At 39.3% G+C, this 25,716-nt stretch overlaps 1 protein-coding gene across 1 annotated transcript; it reads left to right on the top strand.

The window, feature by feature from the left end:
• The first annotated feature begins 15,533 nt into the window (after window positions 1-15,533).
• Window positions 15,534-18,870, top strand: LOC140803399 (probable inactive receptor kinase At1g48480). Its single transcript, XM_073159266.1, has 2 exons — window positions 15,534-17,116; window positions 17,965-18,870. Exons 1-2 carry the CDS (start codon window positions 15,751-15,753, stop codon window positions 18,573-18,575), a joined length of 1,977 nt encoding a protein of 658 aa, XP_073015367.1. The 5' UTR covers window positions 15,534-15,750; the 3' UTR covers window positions 18,576-18,870.
• Window positions 18,871-25,716: the final 6,846 nt, after the last annotated feature.

Below are 25,716 nucleotides of genomic sequence, written 5' to 3'. Positions count from 1 at the left end.
CGGCCGAGAAAGGTTCCAGGGAATTGCCAAACTTCATCGTACCTTCAAATTGTGATTTGGAAGAATCAGTTATCAGAAATTGAATCCGGAAGCAGTTCTATGATCCTTGTATCGACAGCTACAACTGGACGTAAGTTTTATTGATTTCTGGTATCATTTGAAAAGATGATGTTGTAGGAATTTGATATAATTTATATATGATGTTCTTGACATGTTAGACATCGTAGAATCGAAGCCAGATCGAAGAACATACTGATTATGTAATTATTATGATTTTCGGAGTCGATTTGATTGAGAATCGATATCAGATTTATGTCATCATTGAGATTATGATTCCTACTGATACTGATTACGAAGTCTGGTATTATATCTGTGATGTTTGGATTGACGGGGTTATCGAGATTATATTATTATACCGTCAAAACATCAGGGGATTAATATTGATCAGATTCGGTGTTGATTTAGATTTCATATTGATTCGATATTGATCAGAGTATATTTTGATTTGAATATTGATCAGAACAGATATTGAATTGAGTTGTATATTGATATTATAGCTGTTCGATATTGTTATTACCAGATTGAGAATGGACCGAGATAGAGTCGGGACTTCTTCTTCTTCTTCTGAGCGAGAAGATAAATGTATAAACTAATGTTGAGTTGGGATTGCACAACTCGAGTGAGGTTTGACTCGAGTTTCCCTGAATCACATACTTTACTTTATTGCATTGATATTTGCATGGAGTTGATTGATATACTTGTTCTCTTGAATTATAGATGACAGGTGTTAGACGAGTAATCACATACTTTACTTTATTGCATTGATATTTGCATGGAATTTAAGTTTGGTGACACAACGACAGCACACCAAATTTTGGCGTCGTTGCCGGGGAACGGTGCAAGGTTAGTTTTTTCGAGTTTTGTTATTATTTTTTTTATGTCTCATTCTTCTTGTGCAGGTGATTTTATCAAGAAAAGAAGAATTTGAGAATTTTTTGTTGTGAAATACTTCGAGATGTTTCATCGACAAGTATTCAAAAATTTTGCCCAACAAAATGGAGAGCCATAATACGTAGCATGAGAGAGATTCAATAATTTAGCAACAACATTCAGGAATCATGATTTTTCTAACTATGTTCTTATTAGACTTTTTCTTAAAGGTTTGGATGCAATTACACAAAGATGGGTATTTAATGGAGCACTGACAACTGGTAGTCCACTACTTAGTCGACATGAAGATAGTGTGATATATTTGCTAAATGATATGGCCGACTTTGACTACCATCAGTACTGGGATCCTTCGCTGCAGAGTTGGAGCCACCAATACACTCAAGAAATTAGCCCATCTGATTTTACATACCAATCTTTCGAGCATCAAGAAGATGATGGATATAGTCTTGAAATAATCATAAGTCGACTGAATGATATGTTAAACAAGCGCGTGGCATTGAATGAGGAAACTGTTGAACCTCAGTCAGAAAAAGTTTTGGAAGAAATATCACAAGAAGATGAGGCACCAATGAAGTTGAGAGATGAACAAGCTCCTGAGACTATCTATTTGAGCTCGTCGATAATATTATCATATATACATCTAGAAGATCTTTGTCTTTCTCCATTGCCGATTTCAACAGATTTTGTCCTTCAAGAGTCATCGATGATACTCTCATCTAATGCCCATTATTTAAAGTCACGTTTTGTTGAGGAGACGAGCTTACATTGTATACATCAAGCCAAACTTGAGGGCACATGGAACCAAAACCCATTTATGATGTCATATGACACGTATTTTGGGCGTCAGCTGCTCTTTGAATGAGTGCTTTTGAGGGTCAAGCTGACGACTAAAAATCAAACGCTTTTGGGAGGCAACTCAAATTTCTTGTTCTTATTGTTTTTAATTTCTTTTTTTTTTCGCGTAGTACAATTTTTATTACCTTTGTGCAGAAGATGTCTTCTAACAAGGCGTGACCATGCCTTATAAGAATAACACTTCTGCGCAAAAAAAAAAAATTCTAGTAGAGGTTTTCGCACCAGGCGTGGCCACACCTTGTTGAAACACCTCTACTGATTTAAAAAAAAAAATCCATACTGCTGGGAGATTCTTTTTTTTCCTTTTCCTAAAAAAAATTTAACGTACTTTTTTTTCATCTCTCTCACAGCAGCGTCCACCACAGCAATAGGACACCTTGCTCTATGATGCCCAACAATTTTCAGGGGAGTTCTCTAACTTCCCTTGCTTGCTTTTACTGTCTATGTTGTGCATCTAATTTTGTGTCATTGAGGACATTGCTACATTTAGGTGTGGGAGGGTGTATTGCCTTATTTCTCGTTTTAATTTCTTTTTTATTCTCATTTTTTGCATAAAAGTAAAAAAAAATAGTGACGTTGTTAGTTCCTAGCATCTAGTTCATTTGTTATCTCTTTCTTCTGAATCTTGATTGCCTCCGATGCAAAAAAAAATGATGAAGTTTTCTTTCCGTGCAAATGTTTTTGCATTCTCACGTTTGGATTATGAATAAGTTGCTCTTGATGATAGTTAGAGAGGACAAGTGTGTGAGATTTAACACAATTGCTATATTTTTTCTTTGGTGAGCTTTGAGCCTATGAGCAATCATGATATCATGCTCCATTTTATTTGATTGTGTGTTGTCATTGCATTGTTACTTTTTCTAGAACTTGCATTGTTATACATGTCTTTGTCCACACTTTGTGGTGGATTAGGTGCATAGACAAAACGATAAAGGCATTAGGTTCAAACCATTTTCATTCGCATCATCTGAGCCATTCTTTGAGCCTACCCTGATTCATAGACCCTAGTAAACCAAGTTTGAGCCTCAGCCTTTTTCTTTGAATAAAAATAACCACATTACAAGCCGTGATAAATCTTTTTTTGTTGGTTATCCCCCTTTTTGAACCTTGAATTGGAGAATCATGTAAACTTTTCACAAATAGCATCACTCAGTCCAAAATAGTGTGAATTGTTGGGATTTAGTCAATCTCAAATTCTTATAGTCACCGCGCAAAAACAAAGGAAAAAAAGAGAAAGAAGAGAAGTAGACGAAGTGAGAAAGAAAAGAAGAGCAAAACAAAAAAAAAAAGAAAAAAAAATACTCTTGATTGTTATAATGAGATATAAGAGTTTTTGGATACATTTTTATTTTTGGTGAGAAAAGTTTGATATGATTTCTCCAATTTCTTAGCTCATTGTTTCCTTTTATACTACCTTACCCCTAGCCAGGTTACAACCCATTTATAGCCCTTTTTGTTTGTGTATTTTAATTTATTCATTTAGTGGAAGGATGTGATATATTTGCAAGCCTATAATAAAAAAATTTCAATGCATTTGATATGAGAGTTTGTTGATATATATATATCCTAGACACCAATGAGTGGAACGAGCGAATCTTGTGAGGAGTTGTTAAATCCCATGCATTTTAATTTCTACACTTTCTGATTGCAGTGATTGTTCATGATGTTATTTTGTGAGATGCTAAGAAATTAAAATGTCTTTTTGCATGAAAAATGTTTTGGATAAGCAGAGGAAGCGGAAGGATGACGAAAAGTTGAGATAATGAGTTGATATATTTTATGCTTGAGGAAAAGCATCGTTTATGTGTAGGAGATTTTGATAGGCTCGTAATAGTTATTATTTTTATTTTCATATTTCTCATTATTCTAACCTCCGATATGTTTAATTGACACATTTTTGTGTAATTTTATTGTAAGAGGAACTTTTACGATCTTAGAGCAAATTTGAGTTAAAAAGATGATGTTGATCACATTTGAAGTTTCCAAGATAAAGTTTGAAAGTGAATGACCAAACCAGAAGAAGTCATGGAACAAGGCATGGCCACGCCTTGTGACGATATTTCAGCTGCGAAAAAAATTACAAGAAGGGAAATTCTAGATAAAATATTATCTATTATTTTATATTTAAGAATTAGAGTTAATTAGATATTTGTGGGCTTTTATCAAAGAATTTAGATCCAAAAATAAAAACCACCACCCCACAAAAGAAGACAGCCGCAACAGAAGATTTGAAAATCAAAAATTGGAAAACCTCTCACCAACCACTCACGTACAAAGGAGGCGGCAGCAAGAATCAGATTTTTTCCTCCACAACTCACGCACAAGAGAAGAAAAATAGCTCAAGGATTTTCTCTCAACTTTTCTCCTCACCTTTAGGCTAAGTTTTATTTTTTTTTATTCAAGGGATATTTTTACTATTTCAATTTATCACTGTGAGGCTTTTTGCACTTTAATTTAATATTCGTGTTTTGTTCAAGTATTCGTTGATTTATGATTTATTTATATGAAAGTTATATCTCGGTTAATCTGGCAATTTAATTTGATATATAATTTTCTACTGCTATCCATGAATTCAGTGATACGTAATTGTCATGAACGATTGGTACATGAGTAGTGATAGATTAGGTGTGTTGTGCTATCATAGCATATTTAATCTAAATAAATCAACGAAACTCAATCTATCAATTGCAGCTATCTCGGTTGTTAGATTTAGGATTAACTGTTTTCACAAAACGAAAATGCTATTTTTAATTAATATGGAACGCTATCGTGCCCAGTTAATTATTAATAAGTTTTAACTGAATGTTGGGTTCGGTCAATTATTTTAGGAAAACACAAGAATTTTAGCGACTATCCCTATAATTCTAAAGTTAATTGCTTGTAATTGCATGAATAAATATATGATAGCCGATGAACAGTGATACAATTGAATAGTAGAAATCCCTTGAATCGAGCTTGGTAATATTAATTTCCATTTAATTAGTTTTTCATCTTGATTTGTTATTTCTTCTTGCATGTTAAATTAGTTTTAGTATTTTATTTAATTCATATCCAAAATCCCCCCTTTATTTGCATTTTACTCGAAAGGAATTATCCCACGTTCCTTGTGGATTCGACCCTGCTCACCATTACACTAGTTTTATTTAAAGAGTAGAAATTTAAGTTTGGTGGCACAACGACAGCACACCAGTTTCCAAGAACTTCTTTCACTTATTCCAATTCTGGTATAAAAATGAGATCTAAAGCTCTTCTTTTTCTGCTTTTGTGGCTTACTTCAAATGATTGTTGGAAAATCATTTTTTACAACATAAATGAGAAAGTTTATTAATACTCATTAATCGTTTATTATTTTTTTGTAATGCTACCATATGATATCATTCTACCATTTTTTTTTTTGATAAAAGAGGCTCTTTATTTGCCAAAGTATCTGGATTACTAGTGACATATTGCTTCATTGAAATTTCTCTCCAAGGACTTGATATTTTGACAATGAAAAGTTGCATCTTATATTTTATTCGACTCCTGAATTTCATCTATGTTTAGTGAATAACATAATATATTAATCAACTAAACAGATGTCATGTGATTCAAGACTATACAGAACTTGAGTATATTTATGTTTCTTTTTTGTTTCTTGACTATTAAAATAGTATATCCATATAAATTATGTTTTAAATATGGTAGCCATTTTTCTGTCTATCTAACTGAGAGATTCTCTGGCTATGACTGAATCTTTGGTTTCTAACGAAGTCACGTCCAATGTTATTTTTACTGATCCCATAAGACTCATTCTAAAAGTTTAATGAATCATTCTCGATTGATATCCGTGTTCATGCTGCGATTCTCATTGTTGATGTCATAATGTTTGGGATCTTTTCTATTTTTGAAATCAAATACATCAAGATTTACCATAACTCCATAAGGATGTATATGTTCTAAAACAGATTTCTCATAAGGTGTTTGATGCAAAAGAATTTGACTTCTTATTGACCTGGTTCCTGCTAGGTGTGAATCTCCGTCAGCATGAAAATCTATTTGGGGTCTTCTCATATCTATATTATGTGTTACGCCTTAAACGCATACAAATCTCGAGGATGAGATTAATGTTTTTAATGCTGTAACATATCCCAAAGTTTTTGTTTTGATGATACCAAAACTTGGATTAAAAATGTACTAATGTTTTATATTGAGGCATGCAGGAAATTAAGAACAAAGTTAAGTTCGGAAGATCCGAAATGTGGTTCGGACGTTCCGAATTTGTGCAAATCAGAAGCAAAGTAGAAGCTGTTCGGAAGCTGCGAGGAGCCAGTTCGGACGTTCCGAAGACGTGATCGGACGTTCCGAACTCAAGCAATCAAATCACTTCAATGCGGAGACAAATTGATCTGACTGTTGATTGAGTTAGATTTCGGACGCTACGAAGTACATGATCGGACGCTACGAAGTGTTGAAGATTTCAAATCTCCGGAAACGCGGGAAAGTTCGGACGGTACGAACTTGAGTTCGGACCTTCCGAAGTTGTTCATCACTGTCTGAAAGAACTGTTCGGAAGCAACGAAGTATGATCGGTCCCTCCGAAGCATATGTTCGGACCCTACGAAGTCAAGAACGGACGATCCGAAGTCATCCCAAAATTACGCAAATTGATTTCAATCAGATCGGACGTTCCGAAGCATAAACAGAAGATCCGAACCTTGGCGTCCAAGTCTAGTATAAATAGGCCTTTGAGGATGCATTTTCAATCATTCGAATCCCACTCCACTCTCTTGTCTCTTACAAAGCTTTCTACTATCTCTTGTGTGCGTTGATTAAAAGAGTTGTAATATCAAAAGAGTTGTAGAAAAAGAGTGAAAGTAATACTCTCGAGTGGGTTGTAAAGTTCGTGGCTATCCTTGGAGCCCTCAAGGCCAAGTAGACGCATCGAGGCGTGGTTGTAAAAGCTAGCTTGGAGCTCCTAAAGCCAAGTCCATATAGTGATACCTCGATCCTCATCGAGAAGGGGAGACGTAGACGATTCTTCGTCGAACTTCCATAAACATCTCTATCCCTCTTTACTTTACGCATTTACTTTACTACGCATTTATTTTACGCACTTACTTTACGCATTCATTTTATTTGTGATTGTCCCTCAAGTCTTCCGCTTGCAATTTTTGCAAACTCGTTTTAAAAACGCTAAAGGGCCTAAAAGAACCTATTCACCCCCCCTTTAGGTTCTTCAAGTGGTATCAGAGCAAGGTTTTTCAAAATCTTTTAAATGGCCAATCTAGCAAGCGAGTATGCCCAAGGACAATCCACAAATCGTCCCCCTCTTTTCAATGGTACTAATTATGGATATTGGAAAAATAGAATATCTCTATACATCCAATCCGTCGATTACGACCTTTGGAAAATAACGGTGAAAGGTCCCTATATCCCCATGAAAACGGTGGATAATAAGGAAATTCCTAAGGGAATGGATGACTTCACCAAGGACGATATGAAACTTATCTCTCAAAATGCTAAAGCTATGAATATTCTTCATTGTTCTCTAGATATGAATGAATACAACCGAATCTCGGCTTGTACCTCCGCCAAAGAGATTTGGGACAAATTGGAGATTTGCCACGAGGGAACCAATCAAGTCAAAGAAACGAAGATAGACCTTCTCCAACTCAAGTACGAGACCTTTGAGATGGAACCCAAGGAGGATATCGATACCATGTTCCGGCGGCTCACCCAAATCATCAATGAGCTTGCCCAACTTGGTGAGAACTACCCAACTAAACAAGTGTGGAGGAGAGCCCTTCGAGCATTACCGGTGGAATGGGATGCAAAGCGCACGGCTATCATTGAATCCAACAAGGGAGATGCGGCATCCTACGACCTTGATCAACTTCATGGGACCCTAAAGACCCATGAACTTGAAGTATCTACCCGGAAGGAGACAAAGAAAGATGACGACAAAGTAAAGGCGAAAGGGATCGCCTTGACCAGTCAACTTGAAGATAGCGACGATGAAGAAATGGCACTCCTCACTAGAAAGTTCAAAAGATTCATGCGGAGTTCCAACTTCAACAAGAAAGACAAAAAGTTTGAGAAGGAAGTGACCTGCTACAACTGTCAACAAAAGGGTCACTATGCAAACGAGTGTCCCTCCAAGAAGAAGGCCGGCAAAGACAAGAAAAAGGCCCTTCTAGCCACGTGGAGCGACAGCGACAACGAAGAGGAGTCTACCCTATGCTTCATGGCGAAGGAAGATCATCTGACCGACTCGGATGACGACGAGGTACCCTCTTACGATGAATTACTCTCCGCTTACACTAGTATGTACAATAAGGCTAAGTCACTTAGAAATGAGAATAAGCAACTTAAAACTGAACTAGAAGCTAGGATGCATGACAACACTAAGCTCAAGACAAACCTAAGAGACTTAGAGAAAGCCTTCAACAAGTTCAATGTGAGTAGCGGTAAACTAGAAAACCTCTTGAGCATGCAAAGGTGTAACTTCGACAAAGGAGGTCTAGGATATGAAAAGAAATCAGTCAACTTCGCTAGTCTTATCGCAAAGGCAAAACCAAGAACACCACCAACATGCACTTACTGTTGTAAGATAGGCCACATAAGACCTAAATGCAAGAAACTTAGACACCAACACAACAAGAATAGTTATTGGAAATGGATCCCCAAATCCCCAACTACTACTAACCCCAAAGGACCCAAAGAAACGGGTACCAACTATCAAACTGTATCTCAACCTTGTAGGGACAAAGGGGAGACAAGTCATCGAGCACTTGGTATCTTGACAGTGGATGCTCTCGACACATGACGGGAGAAAAGAAGCTGCTACAATCCATTCGACCAAAAGAAAAGGGATCGGTGACCTTCGGAGACAACAGCAAAGGGATCATAGAAGGCATCGGCTCAATAGGTATATCTAACTATACTATTATTGATGATGTACTTCTTGTGAAAGGGCTTAAACATAACCTCCTAAGCATTAGTCAATTGTGCGATAGGGGTTATGAAGTCAAATTCACACCACACGATTGCACTGTATCACTCACAACTGACAAAACCATTAGTTTCAAAGGTTATAGAAGTGAAAATGTTTACAAGGTCGATTTAAAGATTTCATCTTTTTCAAAAATAAAAAGCCTTGTAACATTAAATGTTGATGACAACATTCTTTGGCATAGACGACTTGGTCATGTTGGGATAAGCACCATAGAAAAACTTTTAAAACTTGACCTAGTTTCCGGAATGCCAAAGCTGAATTTAAAATTAGATTCTTTTTGTGATGCTTGTCAACTTGGTAAACACACAAAGGAATCTTTCAAAAATAAAAATTTTGTATCCACTTCTATGCCCCTTGAATTACTTCACCTAGATTTATGTGGTCCCTCGAGGACAACTAGTCTAGGAGGAAAATCTTATGCTTTTGTCATTGTAGATGATTTTTCACGTTTTACTTGGACATTGTTTTTAGCCCACAAAAATGATGCCTTTGATCATTTCAAAATTTTTGTCAAAAAGGTTGAAAATGAGAAAAATCTTTTGATCAAACAAATCCGTAGTGACCACGGAACGGAATTTCAAAATGAAAATTTTTCAATTTTTTGTCAAAGCAAAGGCATTGGTCACAACTTTTCTTGTCCTAGAACTCCTCAACAAAACGGTGTCGTTGAGAGGAAGAATAGGACCCTAGTAGAGATTGCAAGGACCATGCTATGTGAGCATTCTCTACCAAAATATTTTTGGGCTGAAGCAATGAGTTCTGCTTGTTACATCATCAATCGCGTATCAATAAGGCCAATTCTCAAGAAAACTCCATACGAACTATGGAGAGGGAGAAAGCCTAACATTTCTTACTTCCGCGCTTTTGGATCAAAATGCTTCATCCACAACAATGGTAAGGACAACCTGGGTAAGTTCGATGCTAAATCGGACAAAGGTATCTTTCTTGGTTACTCTACTTCTAGCAAAGCATATAGAGTCTTTAATAAACGTACTTTACTAGTTGAAGAATCTATTCATGTCATATTTGATGAAACTAACCCTTGCTTGCCTAGAACTGTTGTTTCTGATGATGATGATATAGATATCCTTGGCGAAAAGTTGGAGTCCACAAGCCTAGATGATGTTCCTAAAGATCAAGAGGACGCACCTCTTCCGAAGGAGTGGACTACACACAAGGATCATCCCATGGACCTCATCATTGGTAGCCCATCGAAGGGAGTATCTACTCGCTCTTCTAATATGTGCAATTATCTTGCTTTTCTTTCTCACATAGAGCCTAAGAACATAGAAGAAGCTTTACTTGATGATTCTTGGATTATTGCTATGCAAGATGAACTAAATGAATTTAGAAGGAATAAAGTTTGGAATCTTGTACCTAGACCCACTGATAGACCTGTCATAGGAACTAAATGGGTATTTAGGAACAAGTTAGATGAGCATGGTACAATCACTAGAAATAAAGCTAGGCTAGTAGCTAAAGGATATAGCCAAGAAGAGGGAATTGATTATGATGAGACTTATGCCCCTGTTGCTAGACTAGAATCCATTCGCATGCTACTTGCTTTTGCTTGCTCTAGAGACTTTAAATTGTTTCAAATGGATGTTAAAAGTGCTTTTCTTAATGGTGATTTGAAAGAAGAAGTGTATGTTGAGCAACCTATTGGTTTTGAAGATGTGCACTTATCTGATTATGTGTATAAACTTGATAAGGCTTTGTATGGTTTGAAACAAGCTCCTAGAGCTTGGTATGAGAAATTATCTACCTTTTTGCTGTCTAATGGTTTTTGTAGAGGTAAAGTTGATATTACCTTATTTACCTTGACTAAAAATAATGATTTGCTGATAGTACAAATATATGTAGATGATATTATTTTTGGTGCTACTAATGAACACTTGTGTAGAGATTTTTCGAAGCTTATGCAGGATCACTTTGAGATGAGCATGATGGGCGAGCTCAACTACTTCCTTGGTCTCCAAATCAAGCAATGCAAGGATGGTTTCTTTGTCAACCAAGGAAAGTACATCAAGGAGATGCTAAAAAAGTTTGGGATGGAGTCTTCCAAAGCCTCATCCACACCTATGAGCACGACAGTCAGACTCGACAAAGATGAGGGAGGTAAACCTGTTGACCAAAAGTTATTTCGTAGCATGATTGGCTCCCTACTCTATGCGACTGCTAGTAGACCTGACATTATGTTTAGTGTTTGCTTGTGTGCACGATTTCAATCATGTCCAAAGGAATCACACTTATTCGCCTTAAAACGCATTTTCAAATATCTTTCAAATACTCCAAATCTCGGATTATGGTATTCTAAGAACTCATTTTTCGATTTAAAAGCTTACTGTGATGCCGACTTTGGAGGATATAAGGTGGATAGAAAGAGCACTAGTGGAACTTGTTTCTTTTTGGGAAATTGCTTGGTGTCATGGTTTTCTAAAAAGCAAAACTGTGTTGCACTTTCAACGACCGAGGCCGAGTATATGGCTGCCGGTAGTTGTTGTGCACAAATTCTTTGGATGAAGTATCAATTACTCGACTATGGTGTTACTTTTTCAAAAATTCCAATCTTTTGTGATAATACAAGCACCATATGTCTAACAAAGAATCCAGTTCAACATTCTCGTACAAAACATATTGACATTCGACATCATTTTATTCGTGATCACATTGAGCAAAATGATGTTGAACTTCACTATGTTGACACCAAGAATCAAATTGCTGATATTTTTACAAAACCACTAGATGAATCTACTTTTACTCGTTTGCGTGGTGAACTTGGCATGATTGAGTTGTAAACACTAGTCGAATACTCTCGTACATATTTGTTAAATTGAGGGGGAGTATTATTAATGTGAGCATTATAATGTCGGATAATACAAATTAATTGTATTTATCCATAATTATGGCTCAACATTCATTTATGTGCTAAATATTTTAAATTTTAGGTGTTCCTCATCTTGGCTACTTCGGAATCACCGCTCCTATTCGGATGCTCCGTTTCACCTCGGATCCACCGAACGTGTTCGGATCGTCCGAACCTGACCATAGGTTCCAGAACCTCCGATTCACTCTTCGGACCATCCGAACACACATCGGAGCGTCCGAACCTCCTTCCGATGTCATTAAATGTTCGCGCCTTCCCATGCCTGATTGTCAGACTTCGGACCCTCCGTTACGCTTCGTAGCCTCCGTTCTAGGATCGGATCGTCCGAGTATTAATCGGATCGTCCGAACCTCCTGCCAGCTAACCGTTCCGTTCACATTCCGGACCTTCCGAACGCATGTTCGGATCGTCCGAACATGGCCTATAAATAGGCGTTCGGATCCTCTGATTTATTTGCCAATTCACATCTTCTTTCTTTCCCCACACAAAACACTCACTACTCACTATGCCTCCGCGCCGTAACGTAGTTGGCCGAAATGTTCGCCCTCGTCACGGTGCCTTTCACCATGATCTTACCCAACCACCCAACCCTCGTCCTACCCCACCTGAATTCGAAACCCGTAACATTCTGCCTGGTCGTACCCTTCACACCGATTACCTTCGTGCAAATTTCTTTACGTTGATTACTCTTATTGAGTCTCAACGTTGGGGAAACTTTTTCCTACCTTCCGTACCCGATCTTATCTACCCTTCTCTCATGCATCAGTTCTATGCGAACTTTTCCCTAGTTCTTGGTGGTGATGACACTCGTGTTGTTACCATTGTTCAGGGTCGGTTCATTTCTTTTTCTACCGCCGACCTCTCCACTTGGTTCGATCTTCCTCGAGACGGACCGAGTGAGTTCTTTTCTCAGTCTTGGACTGAGAATGACCCTACTTTTGATCGAGTCACTGCCTTGACCACCATCTTCGGTCGTCCGCCTACTCCTGCCGATGACCGTCCTCATGCGAAGGACCTTTCTCCTCAGCTTCAGCTTGTTCTGAAGCTCATCACTTCTTCTATTGTTCCTCGCAGTGGAGACCTCTCCACTTGCAAATATCTCGATCTGTACATTCTCTATTATTTAGTCTCCCAGCGTCCTTTTAACCTTCCCCGTTTTCTTATGTATGCCATGGAGTACGCGGCTTCTTCTACTCGCGTCTCTTTTCCATTTGGCCGGTTCATTAACCGGATTCTAGCCCATCTGGGCATTGACTTTACAGATGAAGAATCCTTATCTATTTCTCCTCGCGAGACTATCGACCATGATACTGTTGTTAAGATGGGACTCTCTTGGAATCCCGTCTTATCCTCTTGGGTCATCGACAAGGATCGCATCTTTGCGTCCTATCGTCCGACCGAACACTTTCATGTTCCCTTCGGTCTCCTTCCTCCTCACGTTCAGACGAGAGGATTTCCCGCTGGTCCCCCTACTACGGGTACCACTCCTACCCCTTCGTTTGATATTCCCTCTACATCCCATCAGCGTGTTCCCGACCCTATTAGCACTCCTTTGATGACCATGGATGACCTTCCTCATGGCTTCACTCCGCCTGCTCCCTCTGGACCCTACGATCGGATTTTCGAGTATCTCGAGCGATTGGAGACTCGTTTTGACACTCGTTTTTCTCTTTTAGAGTCTACCTTAGAGCGCCATCATACCGAGACTTCTTCGCGTCTGGATTCCATCGAGGCTGAGATGAGGAGACATAGAGAGTCGCGGGATGCGGATTCTTAGCTTATGTTTTTGTTATTTTTTTATTTTATCTTTATGCATCATTGTATAAAAGGATTGCATTTATTAGTGGATATTTTACCTGTTTATTTGTCTCTCTTTATGCTTATGTCTTTTTGCTTATCACAAAAAGGGGGAGAATTTATTTGGTTAAAATTGCTGTTAATTGGTTATTAAATAAATTCGCCTTAATTCAACCTCTTAGACTTGTTATTTGATTAAGGGGGAGTTATTTAATAATAATTTAGATTATGTTGATTATTGTTATCTCAATTTTTAACCAAGTTTTGTGATCATCAAAAAGGGGGAGATTGTTACGCCTTAAACGCATACAAATCTCGAGGATGAGATTAATGTTTTTAATGCTGTAACATATCCCAAAGTTTTTGTTTTGATGATACCAAAACTTGGATTAAAAATGTACTAATGTTTTATATTGAGGCATGCAGGAAATTAAGAACAAAGTTAAGTTCGGAAGATCCGAAATGTGGTTCGGACGTTCCGAATTTGTGCAAATCAGAAGCAAAGTAGAAGCTGTTCGGAAGCTGCGAGGAGCCAGTTCGGACGTTCCGAAGACGTGATCGGACGTTCCGAACTCAAGCAATCAAATCACTTCAATGCGGAGACAAATTGATCTGACTGTTGATTGAGTTAGATTTCGGACGCTACGAAGTACATGATCGGACGCTACGAAGTGTTGAAGATTTCAAATCTCCGGAAACGCGGGAAAGTTCGGACGGTACGAACTTGAGTTCGGACCTTCCGAAGTTGTTCATCACTGTCTGAAAGAACTGTTCGGAAGCAACGAAGTATGATCGGTCCCTCCGAAGCATATGTTCGGACCCTACGAAGTCAAGAACGGACGATCCGAAGTCATCCCAAAATTACGCAAATTGATTTCAATCAGATCGGACGTTCCGAAGCATAAACAGAAGATCCGAACCTTGGCGTCCAAGTCTAGTATAAATAGGCCTTTGAGGATGCATTTTCAATCATTCGAATCCCACTCCACTCTCTTGTCTCTTACAAAGCTTTCTACTATCTCTTGTGTGCGTTGATTAAAAGAGTTGTAATATCAAAAGAGTTGTAGAAAAAGAGTGAAAGTAATACTCTCGAGTGGGTTGTAAAGTTCGTGGCTATCCTTGGAGCCCTCAAGGCCAAGTAGACGCATCGAGGCGTGGTTGTAAAAGCTAGCTTGGAGCTCCTAAAGCCAAGTCCATATAGTGATACCTCGATCCTCATCGAGAAGGGGAGACGTAGACGATTCTTCGTCGAACTTCCATAAACATCTCTATCCCTCTTTACTTTACGCATTTACTTTACTACGCATTTATTTTACGCACTTACTTTACGCATTCATTTTATTTGTGATTGTCCCTCAAGTCTTCCGCTTGCAATTTTTGCAAACTCGTTTTAAAAACGCTAAAGGGCCTAAAAGAACCTATTCACCCCCCCTTTAGGTTCTTCATTATGATATCCCACACTTTCTCTTAATGGTTCATGAGAAGATGACTAGTTTATTGAGGATGATTCACCCACAGTTGTTTTCATCTTCAGATACACGACTCTGAAATTTGCAAAAAAAATATGCAATATCTTGGAAAATCAAGGATATTTTCGATCTTAAATGGAAAGTAGAATTGAAGATTTTTTTCTCTAATTTACCCTATTTTTATTATATTAATTTTTTCATTAACTTTTCCTATACTTAATCAAGTTGACATTTACCTACTCTTTTGTATTATAATTTTTGCATTTGAAAATAAAAATAATTATCAAATGTAATAAATATTAGGGATATGAATGCGAAAATTCCTATTTTTTTTTTGAGTGGATGTGAAATAGAAACTATATATTTGATGTTCATGAATTTTTATTTCTTGCTTTTTTTTCTTTTGGAAAAAAGATGTTTTTGATTATATGATTGGATAAGACATAATTAACTTGTAAATTAAGACATAATTAACTTGTAAATATAGTTAATGTGTTGTTTACAACTAATTCCACGTCTGAGTTTATATTTTTCAAATCATATTATATAATAATAAATACCACTTTACAAATAGAATCCCCTATTCCCAGCCTGGATCTCTCTTTCTCTCACACACAGTACAGACGAATATATTCACACAGTATGGCAAATTCATTAATGGCGTTCATCCCTCCCAACTGAAACTCTCACTCACTTTCTCCTTACCCACATACTTCATAATGGAGCACCCAACCAATTGATTCGCCGCCCTTTTTTCCTCCTACCGGCAATAATTCTGTAGATTTCACCCAAGCACAATGCGTCTGCTGGGTTCACGGAACTTGCCCGGAATGTTGCTTCTCCTTTTCTTGTTCTTCTTCACTGTTTCCTCAGATTTGTCGGGCGATAGGGCGGCCCTCTTGGCCTTCCGCTCCGCCGTCGGGGGGCGAACACTGCTCTGGAACACCACCCTCACCACCCCATGCAGCTGGCCGGGAGTTCTGTGTGAGAACAACCGCGTCACGGCCCTGCGCCTCCCGGGCTCGTCTCTAGTTGGTGCTATTCCTGCAAATACTTTGTCCGGGTTAACGGGTCTTCGTACTCTCAGCCTTCGGCTCAACCATCTCTCCGGCCCACTTCCTTCTGACCTCTCCCAACTTTCTCAGCTTCGTAATCTTTATCTTCAGGGGAACCAGTTTTCCGGCCCTGTACCCGATTTTCTTTTTTCACTTCACGCCCTTGTGCGGTTGAATCTGGCTTCGAACAATTTTTCGGGTCAAATTCCATCTGGATTTAACAATTTGACTCGTCTGCGTACGCTTTACCTGGAGAATAACCAGTTTAGTGGCGTTTTACCCGACATTGATATTCCCGATCTTCCGCAGTTTAATGTTTCTTTTAACAATTTAAATGGGTCGGTGCCGAAAGGGCTTGAGGGGAAGCCCAAAGAGGCGTTTTTGGGAACTTTGCTTTGTGGGAAGCCTCTTGATAATGCATGTGCTGAAGTAGGTGGGGCACCTCCGGCTTCTGCTCCTGTAGAGAATGGAAATGGGATTCTAAACTCGGGAAAAGGTGGGAAAAAGAAGTTGCCTGGTGGTGCAATTGCTGGAATCGTGATAGGATCTGTTGTTGGCTTCATTTTGCTGCTATTTGTTGTTTTGTTTTTGTGTATGAAGAGGAGCGGAAAGAAGGCTAGGTCTGTAGATTTAGCGGCGATCAAGAGCCAAGAAAATGACTTGGGCAGAAAACCTGTGGAGTCTGAAAATGGCGGAATGGGCAATGGATTTCCAGTGGCCTCCGCAGCCGCTGCTGCAGTGAGTGCTAATGGGAATGTGAAGGCAGAAAATGGAGCTGAGATGGCAGTTGCCAAGAAGTTAGTATTCTTCGGTAACGGGTCGAGGGTGTTCGATTTGGAAGATTTGCTGAGGGCCTCGGCCGAGGTTTTGGGAAAGGGGACGTTCGGCACATCATACAAGGCAGTTTTGGAAGTGGGGACTGTGGTGGCTGTGAAGAGGTTGAAAGATGTTGCCATTTCGGAAAGAGAATTCAAGGAGAAAATGGAGGGGGTTGGAGCCATGGAGAATGAGAATTTGGTGCCTCTCAGGGCTTACTACTACAGTAGAGAGGAGAAGCTTCTTGTATATGACTACATGCAAATGGGAAGCCTTTCTGCACTTCTTCATGGTGAGTCAGATTTTTAGAGTTCTGTGTTTCAATTTTGTTTATGATATGTTTATGTTGATCTTGGCTCAAATCATACAACGGGAATTGTCAAGGCTACAAAATCTCATTAATTTTCGCTGGACATATCCATTGTGGCTTTTCTATTTGGTTGCAACTTACAAAGATAGAATCTTTTAGAGTGATACTATATAGGATATGGATTTTTGCTTGTAATAATCATACATAATACATAGATAGATCGACGATTCGGCTCTTTGGCATGTATATTGTTGGTAAGAATAAATTGTTTATAGATTGTCGGTGATGTGTAGTTGCGGTTAGGACTCCATCAATTATCTAAATCTGCTGCTATGAAATCAGGAGCTCATTTTGACCACTTTAGCTTAAGTTGGTGAGAATTTCATGTTGTTGTAAATATTATATTAAAGTTTTTATTTTAGACGGAGGCTATTTTACACTAAAAGAAATCATATCAAGTCATATTAAATGAGAGTTTTGGTAGAGATTAGGTATGAAACTATCGGTTTTACCATTCATACATGATACAACTTCATCCATGCTGGCTGAGTGTCATATGCAATGCTCTCTCATTTAAGTTGACTTTATTCGTTTTCTTGTTGCGTTTAATTAATTGTTTGTTCTCTTGAAGTCTAATCTTAGTTAAAGATGTTAACTTTCTTGTTGGATGTTAACTTTTTTCTTGGTTATATTGGTAAGAGTTGGCAGTTTGGTGTGTTCCACGTAAAAGCATAAGCTTTAACCTCTAATTTTCAAGTAATTGCTTTATTTGGTGATAATTTATCTGTGCTAATGGGCTTTCTTACCATTTTAACCTTTACCCTGCTCAGGAAATAAAGGGGCTGGTCGAACACCATTAAATTGGGAAACGAGATCAAGCATTGCCCTTGGAGCTGCTCGTGGAATCGAATACATTCATTTTCAAGGTCCCAATGTGGCCCATGGAAACATTAAATCATCAAATATACTTCTTACCAAGTCGTGTGAACCTAGAGTCTCTGATTATGGACTGAACCATCTAGTTGGTCCTTCATCCTCTCCAACCCGTGTCACCGGCTATCGTGCGCCCGAAGTGACCGATCCTCGCAAAGTCTCCCAAAAAGCTGATGTTTATGGATTTGGTGTGTTGCTTTTGGAGCTTCTTACTGGCAAAGCGCCAACACACGCCCTCTTAAACGACGAAGGAGTCGACCTGCCTAGATGGGTTCAGTCTGTAGTTCGAGAAGAGTGGACTTCCGAAGTTTTTGATCTCGAACTTCTCCGATACCAGAACGTAGAGGAAGAACTAGTGCAACTCTTGCAACTCGGTATCGACTGCACGGCTCAGCACCCGGATAACCGTCCCTCCATTTCTGAAGTTGCAAGACGGATCGAAGATCTACGACTATCAAGCTCACGAGACTCTCAAGGTCAGATCGATCATGTAACCGAAGCTGATTAAAAAGTTCTATCTAGACATTTCCAACCAAGAAATTAAATCCTTTTGAGCTTAGTTGTATTTGTTTGTTGATTTGGGCTTGGTTCTTAGTTGTCAAGAATTAACAGCTCATCTACTCCCCCCTCTCCCTACATTATCATGAGTTCCATTTGTTCTTGTTGGGTGGAATATGGTTGCTGTAATTATTACCTGTACCTTTACCCTTTTTCTTTTGCTTTTTGAACATTGTTATATCCTTTTGTGTTGTATTGATTGAGAGCCAACAGTTGCTTATTGTGACTCAATTTGCTGCATACAATTGAACTCAGCCATATCCAAAACTTGACTCAATCAAACCACTGGTCAATCGATTTCGACTCGAATCTGCGGATCAAATTATGTGAGGAGTTGGGAACAAATTCTCCTTAAATACCAATAAATTCAGTGTTTGAAAATTTCAACTTTAGTGAAGGTGACAAATACCTGCAATCCCTCACAGGTAAAGAGTGGTGGTGAGGGTCACAAAGTATGACATTATGTCATTAAAAGTACTGCATGCAAAAGCAAATTAATGGTCCTTCCACTATTGATGTTTTTGATGGTCCAACTTTAATACAGACCAAAACCTCTGTATTTTTTTTGTAAGTATCCATTCGAAATTTTGAGAAAGAAACAACATTTTAGCAATATGGGTGCTATTTTTTGTCCCTTTGTTTCCTAATCTTGAAAGCCATTTAATATCTGATACAGAGATTTTTTGAAGTGTATATTTGGTCATTTGAAGAAAGCCCACCAAAAATCTAGATTTAAGAATTTTAAGTATTTCATCTTGTTTTCTTTTTAAATTGAAGAGACTTAAGAGTATTTAAAACTCTTTTGAGTAGGTATTGTAGTGACCCGTTCCAGAATCACCTACTAATCAAGAACTAAGCATGCAACTAACTTAATAACAATAATCAGAGATAACAGCGGAAAAAGTCAACAAAATAATGGTTATACAACCCAATCGAAGCCTAGAATAACTCAAAATAGAATATCCAATACAACCATATCGAATCAAAACAATACCGATAAACTAAACCAACCAGCTACTCAACGTCCTCCTCCTGCTCCTCCTGAGCTGTCCAACCTGAGGCCTGCCCCGTGGGAATGGGGTGTCCAAGATAAACAAAACCGAGGACGTGAGCGATAAGAACGCCCAGTACAAAAGTATGAGTATACAGACCTATATGAAATGCACATGCTATGATCATGATACCGGGGTAGTCAAGAAACAGGAGTCACAAAAGGATCTCAACAATGCTCAGTCTAGAGGCGCCAAGTGGATAGTGCCGCGCGGTACACCTCTGGGTCACTGCATCCACTACAAGACAGACGTGGACCTAAAATGTCCCGGACCACCGAAGCCCTCCCGACCCGTCGGCCACTGTGTACTCTCGGTGTCCATGCGTCCACAAGACAGGGCTGAGCGGCCCCAAGATATAGCTTATCTCGAAAGAGATACAGCTCAACAGCAAAGGCTATCTCAAAGGAGAATACGGCTCAACGTGAAATGCAACGTGCAGTAATAAACGTGACATAATAGCATGCATCAAATGACATATATCAATGCACCACATAATCATGCAACACATATATGAATGTATACTCAACCAGGATATCTCGGATAGTACTTTCGTACCTCTATCACAGCAATCCTAAACCACTGGAACCACCAGACAACAGGTCTAATCCAAGCCTATTCATCAAGTGAAAACCATCACTAAACTTATCTACCAGACTTAACTAGATCATCCTGAGATAAATACTGATAAAATTCCAAACCTTCGTCCGTCGCTAGCCCGCTGATGCCGCTAGCTCCCAACTAGAGCACAGCTCTGCTACAAGACCAGCAGCTCCCCGCTAGTGCCCAAATCTCGGAACAAGACTAGAACCTGTCAGAAACGACTGAAATGCTATGGAACTCTCTGAATTGGCGAGTCAAAATGAGGAAATCCGACCACTATTTATAGGCCATGTTCGGATCCTCCGAACACCACTTCGGAACGTCCGAACGCTACGTGTCCATCGGCTCTTGACAGCTCATGATCGGATCCTCCGATCATACACTTCGGACCGTCCGAACTTGCACGTGTCCAGCTGCTCTTGACACCTCATGTTCGGATCCACCGAACCCACTTCGGACCTTCCGAACTCTTCGGTGCTTCCGAACCATCTTCGGTCCGTCCGATCATGACCACGGTCAAAATTACACATTAAACCTTCTTAATCACCATTAATCCGTTAATTACCCAATTTGGGATTCGGGCTACTACATTCTCCCCCCCTTAAAAAGATTTCGTCCTCGAAATCAGGCTTAGAGAATGAACAAAATGAAATAACAACATCATTGTAATACCCTGCAATTATTCTTCATTACAACTGTATAACAATTACATCCCAGGCTGATCTTGGTTCAGCGCAAAAACCTGACCTTGGGCACGAGGTCGAAGATTCGAACTACCCACTGCCTGACCTTGCCTCCTCTGCTGAACAGTCGTCTGGGATCCAGAACCAGATCCTGCTCCACCTCGCAACTGAGGACAATTCTTCTTGAGATGACCCATCTCTCCGCACTGAAAACAAGCTCCCGCTGCTAATCGGCATTGCTCCGATGGATGGTTCTTCCCACAATGCACACAAGCATCCTTCTTCTCACCAAAGCGAACAACACCGCTAGATCGAGATCCAGATCCAGAAGAAGAAGAACCGGACTTCTTGAAAGACTGAGGTCGAGGGCTCAAAGTATGCGAAGGTCTAGAAGAAAAAATAGCCCTACCACGCTGGAGACTGATCTCTGCCTGGCGACACCGGTTCACCAACCCATCGTACGAAGTAGGATTATCACAGACGGTGACTCGATCAAAGATCTCCTGGTTAAGGCCCTGAAGGAAATGATCGTACTTGGCTTCAGAACTGCCACTGATATGAGGCGCAAAGGGTAACAACTCGAAGAATTTCTGCTGATACTCATCAACAGACATACTACCCTGCTTAAGGTTCAGGAGCTCAATCGTCTTGGCCTGGCGAAGGGCTGGAGGAAAGTACAGCTGCATGAAAGCCGCACGGAAATCGGCCCAAGTCACCCTACCCTGGGACTGGACTATCGGCGCAGAAGTCGATCGCCACCACTTGCGAGCACGGCCCTCGAGAAGAAAACTAAGGGTCTCCACCTTCTGCTCATCGGTGCACTGGAATGCACGAAAACAACTCTCCATGCGCTCTATCCAATCCTCCGCATCATCGGGAGTCTCACCGCCAACTAAAGGCTTAGGCCCCATCTGCATGAAACGATGCATATCGAAACGCCTAGGACCATCCCGACGATGACGATGCTCACGATTACGATGACGCCTACTACCGTCCTGATCGCCCCAACGACCTACACTCCCCTGACTACTCTCGTCATCAAAATGGTCAGCCATCGCTACAAGATAGAATAGGGAAAAATAGTAAAATGGTCAACGGAAATCCCAAAACAGAATTCTATATCCCAAAATCGCATGCATGCTCTGATACCATAAATGTAGTGACCCGTTCCAGAATCACCTACTAATCAAGAACTAAGCATGCAACTAACTTAATAACAATAATCAGAGATAACAGCGGAAAAAGTCAACAAAATAATGGTTATACAACCCAATCGAAGCCTAGAATAACTCAAAATAGAATATCCAATACAACCATATCGAATCAAAACAATACCGATAAACTAAACCAACCAGCTACTCAACGTCCTCCTCCTGCTCCTCCTGAGCTGTCCAACCTGAGGCCTGCCCCGTGGGAATGGGGTGTCCAAGATAAACAAAACCGAGGACGTGAGCGATAAGAACGCCCAGTACAAAAGTATGAGTATACAGACCTATATGAAATGCACATGCTATGATCATGATACCGGGGTAGTCAAGAAACAGGAGTCACAAAAGGATCTCAACAATGCTCAGTCTAGAGGCGCCAAGTGGATAGTGCCGCGCGGTACACCTCTGGGTCACTGCATCCACTACAAGACAGACGTGGACCTAAAATGTCCCGGACCACCGAAGCCCTCCCGACCCGTCGGCCACTGTGTACTCTCGGTGTCCATGCGTCCACAAGACAGGGCTGAGCGGCCCCAAGATATAGCTTATCTCGAAAGAGATACAGCTCAACAGCAAAGGCTATCTCAAAGGAGAATACGGCTCAACGTGAAATGCAACGTGCAGTAATAAACGTGACATAATAGCATGCATCAAATGACATATATCAATGCACCACATAATCATGCAACACATATATGAATGTATACTCAACCAGGATATCTCGGATAGTACTTTCGTACCTCTATCACAGCAATCCTAAACCACTGGAACCACCAGACAACAGGTCTAATCCAAGCCTATTCATCAAGTGAAAACCATCACTAAACTTATCTACCAGACTTAACTAGATCATCCTGAGATAAATACTGATAAAATTCCAAACCTTCGTCCGTCGCTAGCCCGCTGATGCCGCTAGCTCCCAACTAGAGCACAGCTCTGCTACAAGACCAGCAGCTCCCCGCTAGTGCCCAAATCTCGGAACAAGACTAGAACCTGTCAGAAACGACTGAAATGCTATGGAACTCTCTGAATTGGCGAGTCAAAATGAGGAAATCCGACCACTATTTATAGGCCATGTTCGGATCCTCCGAACACCACTTCGGAACGTCCGAACGCTACGTGTCCATCGGCTCTTGACAGCTCATGATCGGATCCTCCGATCATACACTTCGGACCGTCCGAACTTGCACGTGTCCAGCTGCTCTTGACACCTCATGTTCGGATCCACCGAACCCACTTCGGACCTTCCGAACTCTTCGGTGCTTCCGAACCATCTTCGGTCCGTCCGATCATGACCACGGTCAAAATTACACATTAAACCTTCTTAATCACCATTAATCCGTTAATTACCCAATTTGGGATTCGGGCTACTACAGGTATCTTGTGAGACGGTCTCACGAATCTTTATCTGTGAGACGGGTCAACTCTACCGATATTCACAATAAAAAGTAATAGTCTTAACATAAAAAATAATAATTTTTCATAGATGACCCAAATAAGAGATCAATCTCACAAAATACGACACCTTCTAACACAAGTTTTTGCCAAGCTTTTTAGGTTGATGAATTTAATTAATTTGGAAAATGATTTGAGAAATGTTCGGTGTGTTTCAAAGAATTTAAAATCTGCCAATCTAAAGACAACCTAAATAGTAAATATATCTCAGAATTTAGAAACATAGGAAACTTTAGCATTGTATTCTATTTGGTGTGTTCAAAGGTTTTCATATGACAGCAAAATGGAAACTAATTTGTCATGGGGCCGATCCATCGTGTGCATGTGTTCCTTTTTCACGAAGGTAATTTAAAATTTACAAAATAATTACTTAAAAAATGGAAATCTCAGTGAAAAAAAAAATCTCAATAATTTTCATTCTTTTTTCGAAGTGCCATGAAGTTGATAATTAATGCTAATCTTGTAATAACATCCAACATACAGCAATACATTTGCCCACAGAACCAAGTCAAATGGAATAATTGTCAATAACTCAAGGGTTCAACCCCCACAGACCACCAATCGGCAGCTAAAGCCCGATGGACCTTCATATTATAAATACTATTGCTACCGACAATGGATATTGATAATCAAAGCATACTATTTGAAGGAAATTTTTTATCCGGGGTATGTGTATTTAGCCGTTTGTAATTTTATGTGTCATGATCTGACGTCGAATTGGTGTGACACTAACATGATGTTAGACTTGTCGTTTGTCCTTTTATCAAAAACCATAGCCAGTGATAACGATCCAACTCAAATCTTTTAAACTTTAATGCATTACAAGTGTTAAGATTGGAACTTGGACCTAACTCAACCCCAAAAGCTAGCTCTAGGGGGGAGGATTGTCCAAGCCAATATATACAACTCCCAAGTTATCTATCCAACCGATGTGGGACAATTAACAACAAGTATGTTGATGCAGCGTTGACATGATGTAGGACCGAGCGCTTGAAGATTTACCAAAAAGTTATAGCTGATAGTAACAGTACAACTCAAATCTATTAAATTGTAAAATAGCAAAAGCGCGCTGACATAGCTTTGATATGACGTAGGACTGAAAGTTTGACGCTTACAAAAAAATATAGCTGATGATAGTAGTATGACTCAAATATTTTAAACTATTTAGCAACGTAAGCACCGAGTTTCGATTTCTCTACTCAATAGAGGCATCTATTGCCCCCAAAAAATCTTCTTCTCAATAATTGCGCTAATTGAAATCAATAAGAATCGAACATGTAGTCTTGACTCCAATGCTAATTGTAAGACCTAACGATTGCCGCTTTACCAAAAAGGTACAACTTGTAGTAGCAGTACAACTTAAATATTTTAAATCATACAGCAACACAAATTCTATCAACAAGAACAATTATTGCACTCCAATACATGACGTCGACATGACATTAAAAAATACACGGTTCGCTTATGTCACACTCATGTGAAAAGAATTTAAATTGTCAAAAATAAAAAAACATACAAGATCAAAACTTAAATTAAACAGCCTAAACAAATCCATATATTGTTTCCTTTTCTAAGTTACAAGCGAAGGTGGTGATGGAGTTACAGCTTTGTTTTAAATCACACCAACTTGGCAGTCTCCCAACAGGCTTAACAAATATCTTTTGTAGTCAAATAAAAATTGGCATGTCCCTTTTCATTATTAATCATTTCTGTCAATTTTGACTGTTTTTGGAACGAATTATATTTGATTATTTTTTTCGTATTGGTCGAATAATCATTTTTTTAAATAGAGAAAATAACAAATATTAGAAAATGATTGAGTTTTTATTTTCAACTATTTGTGCTAATAAAAAAGATAATAAATGTACATGAGATCAACCTAATAACTTTTAAATCTTCAAGTAATTCTTGTTTTACCAAAAGTTATAGTTAGTAATAACATTACAATTCCAATATTTTTAAAATATATTGCAGCTAAAGCGTTGAGTATCGACCGCTCTATCTGCATGGAAAATTATCACGTCCCAACATACTCAGTATTCATTAAAACAAAATATACTACTGTGAAAAATGTCCGAAGATTTTTTCAGAAA

The sequence above is a fragment of the Primulina eburnea genome, chromosome 10 (assembly GCF_022965805.1).
Source record: "Primulina eburnea isolate SZY01 chromosome 10, ASM2296580v1, whole genome shotgun sequence".
Classification (NCBI taxonomy): Eukaryota; Viridiplantae; Streptophyta; class Magnoliopsida; order Lamiales; family Gesneriaceae; genus Primulina; species Primulina eburnea.
This window is presented reverse-complemented; position numbering and strand designations above follow the sequence as displayed.

Bases quoted from the DNA above. Each gene is read 5' to 3' on its own strand.
- LOC140803399 (XM_073159266.1), top strand. From the start codon at position 15,751: ATGCGTCTGCTGGGTTCACGGAACTTGCCCGGAATGTTGCTTCTCCTT. The intron at 17,117-17,964 runs GTGAGTCAGATT...TACCCTGCTCAG, and splicing joins CCTTTCTGCACTTCTTCATG to GAAATAAAGGGGCTGGTCGA.